The 8,285-nt window shown below is 40.1% G+C and overlaps 1 protein-coding gene across 1 annotated transcript in view; it reads right to left on the reverse strand.

The window, feature by feature from the left end:
• Window positions 1-8,278, reverse strand: part of NMU (neuromedin U) — a gene marked incomplete at its 5' end in the record, with an annotated part of 18,052 nt that extends 9,774 nt beyond the window's left edge. The window contains 6 exons of the mRNA XM_010174969.1: window positions 167-217; window positions 320-349; window positions 869-928; window positions 1,023-1,070; window positions 4,923-4,981; window positions 8,242-8,278. Coding sequence (XP_010173271.1) covers window positions 167-217; window positions 320-349; window positions 869-928; window positions 1,023-1,070; window positions 4,923-4,981; window positions 8,242-8,278 — 285 coding nt within the window. The remainder of the gene's footprint in view (window positions 1-166; window positions 218-319; window positions 350-868; window positions 929-1,022; window positions 1,071-4,922; window positions 4,982-8,241) is intronic.
• Between the last annotated feature and the right edge of the window lie 7 nt (window positions 8,279-8,285).

Consider the following 8,285-nt stretch of genomic DNA (forward strand, 5'->3'; position numbering starts at 1 on the left):
ATTGATGATCTTCTCCCATGTTATTAAAACACATTCTATACCTCAAACATGAAACTCACAGTTCTGAGCTTGCTATACAGCTAGAGAGACTACTGCAAAAAGGAACTTCACCCTGATTTTAGGTACAAGCACACATGTACTCACAAGGAGGTGCTATGCCACTTACCATGATGTCTGAGTTGCCTGAGTCATGAGTCTTAGAATAATGAAATAAGAACTGTTCAAAAAAAAAGTGGGGTTTTACTACAAAACAGGCCAAGGGTGTTATGCTTTTCTTGACAATTTTAGTGTGATTGTAAAACATACATAGAAATCTTACCCTTTTGGTGTTGTCTTTTTCATCTAAACCCTGTGGGAATAATAATTGGTAGAGAGCCTTTATTTGTTAAAAATAAGAGTGCAATGGACAATTTTGATTATATTATAAACTCTTCAGTACTGGATTGGAATATTGTCCTTCCTTGACAGATATATTACATGCCTTTGCTTATCAATGTAATTATTATTTTATAACACTGTAGAGAGCATTGATTACTCTCCACTAGAAGAGTAGATGGGTTTAGTGGATGCTCCTTTGTATATCCCTAGACTCTCTGAATTAAATTCCTTTCTTCATTGAGAGCTCCCAATTTTTCTAATCTAGAGCAATAAAAACACCTAAAAAATTGTACCCAACGTGGAGATTGTTTTCCAAACACTGGAGTCTTCCTGTTATCTTTAATAGGTGTTGGATTAGGACACACAGCATTTCAGAGTAAGAACTGATAGTATTACTTCCAACACTGACTGACACTTCGGATAGTGGCTCCTCAGGATTCATTGAGAGACCAGGCTTCAGAAATGCTAAGTAGTCTTTTGTGTGTGTTACCTGTGGTTTCTGGAGAAATCCCGTGACCAAAAAACAAAGCTCTTCCAGTGGACTGGACACCTAGTGCAAAGAAAACATGAACTCAGGTATCACACTTCCAATCCCACTGCATATACCAAATAGTAACAAAATAATAAAGTAACCTCTGACTCACCTGAGGCTGAGAATCTGTGGACAGGTAGGCAGAACATGCATCGTCTATCTGTAAAAGTTCACACAGTCCTTTTTAAGAAGTCAGATTAATAAAAACAAGCATATTGTCAGAAACAGTTCAGTGCAGCTAAAGGCATGGCAAACTTGTCCACCATAAGGAGTCCTTATAGGTACATTCATGAAATATTTTGTTTTCAAGGGGAAAAAAGGCCTTAACCACATTAAAAAAAATATATATATACTTGCCTGATCTGAACAAACACATACAACTCTATGTCCTTTATTCTCTTACCCGCCTAATGCCTCTCTTATGTGTAACCTGCTCAGGCTGAGTCACACTTTAAATTACAATTTTAAGCATCTGAGGTATGGACTATGAACTTAAATCTCTTCTGTACAACACTACAAAGAAAAGTACAAAACTAAAGCAAGTGATTCAATGAGCAGCCCTCAAACATAACCCTTCCAATTGGACTGCAGCATCGCTGCAGGTGTATGACACATGCATCTCTTGAGTGATTATGATATATGCCAGCACATCTTATGCGTGCCACTCAATTTGTGCGAGTCACCAAGCAGCCAGTATCTGAGGTTTGCAGTGATTTCTTTGGCAAATGAGGAGCCTTGCAAGATTTTTTTAAAGAAGGTGGTTCCCAAATCACAGTACTAGGAAGAGATCTATTCAATATATTTTAAGGGATCTAAATTTAAAGAGCACAGTGGAAAAAGTTATTGCTAACTAACTTAGACACATCAGCACAGAATGGAATATGTCACACAGAGACACAAAACCAAAGCAAACAAATCCACAAACCAAACCATAAAGTCCCAACTCCAATTTTATCTGGATCAAAACAAATGTCTGTTCAGCTCTACACCTTATCTCCAAAAATGGCCAAATGTCAACAGTTGGGGAAGAGCCCAGGACATAGCCAGCGGTTGAGTAAAACCCATGCTCTCCAACCCCCAGCAATCTGCAGCGCAAGCACTTTGAGTTGGAAGTAGGTCCTTTGTAATAAAGCTCAGTGGATTTATGCGCTCTGAATTTGAACAGTATCCCTCTGAACCACTGCAAACTTTTAGCATCCACAATGTCCTGTGGCAAGGGTTTCCTAAACACTGCATGAAATACCACTTCTGTTTGTCTTGGTCAGTCTTTTCAAAGCTACCTTCATTCAGTGCAATCATGATCTTGTCTTGGAAGGAGCAATGAATAAGTGATTCCTACCCATCCTACTCCCTACTGTTCATAACCTTGAACAGACAAATAATCACATCCTCCTTCTGTTGTCTCTTTTCCAGATGAAAGAATCCCACAACACTGAATAATTTTTAGTGCAGTTATTAATCAAGAAGAGAGAAGAAACGGAATGAAGGGTATTTGAATTAATGGAAGTAATACTACCAGTGCACAAAGCTCAAAGTATTCTGTAAGGAAAATTAAAAATCTCTAGTACTCTAACTGAAGCTGCACAGTTTAATAATAACAAAAAAAGATGCTTAACTTTTCATTATATAGTTTTTAAATTGTATCAATAGCAACTGCCATTGGTATGCACTATTTTTTTCCATTGTTATTGTTAATCCAGATGCCAAAAACTTTGCCAATCATGTTGTTTGCAGACTGCATAAAAAACATGTTGGTTTTTTTTAAATAAAGAGTAGGGAATGCAATGGCTCTTATGATTTTATTATAGGCAAAAAGCCATAAACAGCACTCTCTAGCAAAGAAAACATTAAACGAAAAAAGCAATAAACAAATAATGCATATCTGAGTACTTCAAGACGAGATGATTCATTTCTCTAGAGACGATCTATGAGAAAGCATTAGCAGAGATAGTGGGAAAGCTAATAGCTCACAGAATTCCTCTTCTGAACAGTTTTTGTTAGCAACACATCCTCCTCATTCTCTTTTCCCTTCATTTTGCATTTGTTTGGGTATATTAGTTGAGCTTCACTACTTTCAGGGTAAGAAAATGTAGAGGGAGAAATCAGCAGTAAACAAGATAAACTAAGCTGAAGTAATTTTGGAAGCCTACATTAAAAATTTGCCGTTTCTTCTTGGTGAAGGATTTTTTTTTTTTTTAATTGCTTTATTTGCTTGTTTTGTAGTTGGAGGTGACTCTTAGAGAACTACCATAATTCAGTAGCAGGACAAGCCAGAGACTGCTTTGTGTTCGACACAATGCAAGGCAAGGTATCTCTCAGCTAAAACCTGCATGGACAAAGGAAGGGCTGAGGAAAAGCCACAGTTTCTGTTAATTCCTTTTTTAAAAATAAAATTTTAATAGTTTCTATCACCCTTGATGCATCTTCTCTGTAATTTTCTCTCCTACCTCAGAAATGTGGCCTGAAGGTGGGAGCTTGTGAGTTGTATGGGGTTGGTTAAATAACATAAAGAAATAAAAGGATGTAAGAGCCAAGTAAAGGAACACAATACTCAGTTACAAAGTTCCCACATTTATAAACTCAGAGTCATTCCTGGAAAATATTAGGTTAAGTTAGAGGCAGGGCATCTCCTGAATGATCAACTAGTAAATTAACAAACAGGGAAGAATGGATTCTTTTCATTCCAAGAAACTCTGATGAACTAGCATGATTCTGTAATCAAGCTGATTAAGGGTATTTAGCTATGCACCTAATTCTCTTTCCTTAGACCCTCTCCAGTCCTCCATTATTCTTGCTATGATAGCAAGTTTGATATCGCTTATATTATGTAATTTTACACAGAATTCAGTATCTTAAGCATACTTTTTCTTCCCTGAAATCAACGGGAACTTTGCCTTTGTTTCCAGTCACCACAGGGACAAATCCCGTGTTACAACTAGCAAATCTTAGCAATAAATACATAAATGTATAAAACACCATTTTAAATCCAGAATGTAAATAACTCATTTTTAAAAACTCTTTATAGGATCTTACTTCCCAAGACCATCACTTTTTCCCAAGAGATAAATATCACCAGAGCTTGTTCAAGTGCCAGCCTAGAGAGATGTTAGGTTTTGGGACAATACTTCCAATACGAACTCAGGGGAGCTGACAGTAAGTGAAGTGTCTCCTGTAATGGCCTCAATAGGAAGAAATTTACTCTCAGCATCTGTACCCCTGGTGAGTCATTTGCTTTCTAATGTTATCAGAAGCTACAAAACTAAATGTCAATGGAATACTTGAAGGTTACAGCAACGCCAGGGCATGCGAGTTGCAGGCTAAACGCTCTCTGCGTGTTCTGCCCTGCCACTCTGCCGGCTCCAAAAGGGCAGGGAAGAGCCCGTGTTAACACGTGTCACATCCTAGCACCAAAACAAATGTTCATTTCAAAGATGAGTGTGGAAGTTATGGCAGCGATCAGTAGATGTTAGAGGGGCTAGCTGACATAGTACATTATCCTTTACCTAGTAAATTGAGAGGCTAGGCTAGGATTAAATACAGTGTCCCAACCCTGTGTGCAGAACAGCAGAAGCAAGAGGTAAGAACAGGTGAGCTGAAACAATTCCTGCATATTGTATATATAAACTATATATACAGACTATATATGCCAGACTATAAAACTACCAGATGTGACAATGTGTTGCTTCCAGGGACAGTAACTGCCTGGTCATTGACAGTTAAATAACAACTCCTAAGAAATGTAGGTCTCCATAGAGACAAGACAGTCTTTTCCCAGAATGACATCTCAACACCCAGCCTCAACATTCTCCTGGAACAACTGTTCAGAAAAATCTGGAAAATAAGATGTTTCACCTTTTCACTGACGTCAGCATAGGAAATGTACAGGAGAAGCAGGACTAGAAGAAGAGGCACCTGAACTCTGTGCAAGAGAAATACTCAAGAGTGAGGTGTGACTGTAGCAAGGATGGGCACAGAAGAAATGGGAGTATGCCACATGGCAGGTGATGCTTACCTCTTTCCACAGCTGCAAATCCTCACGTGCCTCGAGTGCTTGGGATGGCATCGGTGCCCCTGGAAGCACAAACTGTGCTTAGCAATACTGTACAGCAAAGGTCATCTGTATAAGTATCCTGTGTCAGTGATTTACATAAACACTCTGAACACGATGTGATACCTAAGCACACTTGCTAACTGCGAAGTCTGAGAACTGTGGGGTCCAAGGAAGTCTGCTGCCTCAGGTATTGGGGGCTTTGTCCAGTAGTTTCTGCCTGCTCTATGTTAGCAGTACAGCAAGAGGCTTCTTCCCAAGTGCACAGCAGATACGGACGCTCATATCCCTTAGCAATAAACAGTGTGGAAATTAAATAGGTTTCACTGAGGGTCAGGTTAGCATTAGTCCATTCTCAGCAACAAGTAGCAGGCAAGAAAATTTGCATGGCAGCTCTTGAATGCTATGACCTGCTCAGGAAAACACATTCCAGCACCTATAGCCTTGAGCTTTCTGAGAACTCAGCTCACCTCCAGCGCATGCACCGCAAGTTGAGAATCTGGATCCTACCTCTTGCTTTCTTGTATGTTACAATTAAAGAATTAAACATATGCTATGTAACATACACTTGCATATGAATAATGCCCATGATATGAATGTGATGTTTTTGTGAAGGTGGGAGACAGTACATGCGTAACTGGTGCTGTTTCCTCTATTTGGCATATGTGATATGGAAAAAGTTCAGTCCCTTAGAAGATTAAATGTGTTATTAATTGCATAATGCTGCAGTGATGCCATGCTTGGCCTGGGGGCAGCTTCTTTGCCCCTCTCTGCCCCCCCAGGCTGCAGACCTGGAAGTCACTGTTTCTGGGTCCCTCGCCACTCAGCACCCAGCGTATCCATCTTTCCACATTGCTATTTTATCTGGCAGTATGTTTCTAATAGCAATGTATTGTTAGAGTCTCTGCAAATAATAGAAAAGAGCATCACTGAATTGTGAGCACACTAGACACCACGCAAGCGTATCCTTGAGGGGATGTGTTATAACTCACCTGGGAGGGACATTAGTGCTGGAGAGGGTGGTGCTTTACCTATACAGTCCTAGCACTGCAGGAAACCCTATGATCTGCCTGACCGAAGTTGCTGCCCATGAGCCATGCCTAACCAGTTTATACACTGTTCTTAAAGACCTCAGGTTAATAGAGATTTTATAACCTTCCAGACAGCCTATAATTAGGCTGTGGTCACATTTTTGTTTCAAAGAATTGAGCCGAATTATGCAAAAAAGAGGTGAAGATAGGATTAGATAGAATGGCCAAGTGAGCAGGGTATGAATGCTCATCATCTCCATTTGTTTTACATGTACAACTAATAACAATAATTACAACAGTAGTTAGTTCCAGGCATTAAGGGGTGGATTTTAAAATCACATTTTGGTACTGGCACAGACTTAAGGTGACTAATTATTCTGGATGCTTGTTTTCCCCAAAAAAGGATTAGAGGGGCTCTTAATTTCACACTACATAGAAGTGGGATATTTTTTAAATCTCCAAGATGTTCACATAACAAGAAAAGTGCTTTCCAATGAAAAATTTGCTTTTTTGGATGGTTGTTTTAGTTCAAGGAAAAATGCCAAATAAATTAAAGGTGCTACAATTCTCTTACTTTATTTGCTTCTCTTAAATTAGTGTATTCAAATTGGCATATTGCATGGGACTGACATCCTGGCTGCAAAGAGAGTGGAACTGGGCAGCGCTTCAGACTAACACACCTTCCCCATTAAACCTTTGCCTCCCTGTCTCTGAACACTGCTTCTGCTATTGCCTCATTCCCAAGGCTTTCCAGGGGGGAGCAGAAGAAATCAAATATCCTCTAAAGCTTAGGGCTGCAGGCGAGAAAGCCTGAAGGTTACGGCTTGCCCTTCGCCCGGAGCATTGACTTTTGGACAGAGGAGATGCAATTGTTTCACCAGCTCCTAAGTTTCCTTAACCCTTCTCCATTTACCCACAAAACTTATTTCATGTGCAGTCCCATCTGTTTTGTGCTCGCTCCTAGGACTATGTTGCTCCTAGTCCCGAGCAGTGTCCCTCCATCTCCCCATCCAGAACAGTGCTGCAGTCCCTACATGACTTCATTTACACACATATACAACAGCACACACAGGGAAACATTAAGTTATTTTGTGATATACACATTTACATCTTCTCTTTTGTGATATACACAAAATAACCATGAAAGAGGTTAAAAAAAAAAAAAAAATAGAGTGAGTGCTATTGAGGAAAGCAATCCTATTCAAAAGGAACATGGGAGGAGGAAACCGACACTGTCCACAACGCATTTGTTCTCTTATCCTTCAATTCTGCCAATTTCTAAAAACACAACTTCTTCCAAGGCAGCAGAATGCCAGCTGCACAGTTGCAGTCACTTTTCAACCTGGGATTCACTTTTTACATCTTCTCTTCCCTCCACTGCTGTCCCTACGCAAGCTCCTGGAAATAATTTCTATAAGAACAATGATGAAGTACTGTGTGCCATTTCTCATCCTTGCCCTTCGTTTCCTTCCCTCCTCTCTTGCACATATCCATAATATATAACAGAATATTAAGTATACTGTACTTAGCTTTCTTTGATTCTTGATATTTAAAATAAACACAAAAAAGAGAACCAAAAACTCCTGATGAAAGCAACTCACACACTCACACCCCTATAACATAAACAAAACGAAAATACTCCTTGCACAGCAACTTATTTTGTAAAGTTACTTCACAGGGTATAAGTCAGTTAACATCTAAGTAGTTAATTTATCTGGAGTGGGGAAACAGAATAGAAACGACAGTATGTTTTGTTAAAAAGTCTGTGTTTTTTCCACAAGCACTCCCTGCCACAAAAATAGCAAGTTTCAGGTGTAAGACAACATTTCAAACTAAATCGAAATAATCAAGCTCTACGCCTAAAGCAGCTCAGTAGCACCGTCCCTTCCTATTATTGCATGAGGAATCTCCACCCCCAAGGATTCCTCATGCCATAAATATTGCTTCAGGTTGGGATAAGCGACATCCACAGTGTCCGAAATTTTCCTACAGTTCCGCGCTATATATCGTTTCTCTTTTGTTAGCTTTTCAACCAGAGTAAATTACATTTAAAAGGAAATCGCCTTTAACAAAAACCACTTCCCCAAGTTGCTGGAGCATAGTACTTTTCCAGGACGGGGTCATCCTGCCGGGATACAGAAGGAAGCCCCCAAAACCAACCCCGACAGCGTGCCCGGCAGCGGCAGCCCCCCTCCCCCGAAATACCGCAGGGCTGGCCGTGCAGGAGGGGGTTGCGAGGGGATGCTCCTCACCTTTGCAAGCAGACATGGAGGAGGCGAGGAGGAGGAGCAGGAGG

This window comes from Antrostomus carolinensis, unplaced genomic scaffold, assembly GCF_000700745.2.
Source record: "Antrostomus carolinensis isolate BGI_N321 unplaced genomic scaffold, ASM70074v2 scaffold23489, whole genome shotgun sequence".
Classification (NCBI taxonomy): Eukaryota; Metazoa; Chordata; class Aves; order Caprimulgiformes; family Caprimulgidae; genus Antrostomus; species Antrostomus carolinensis.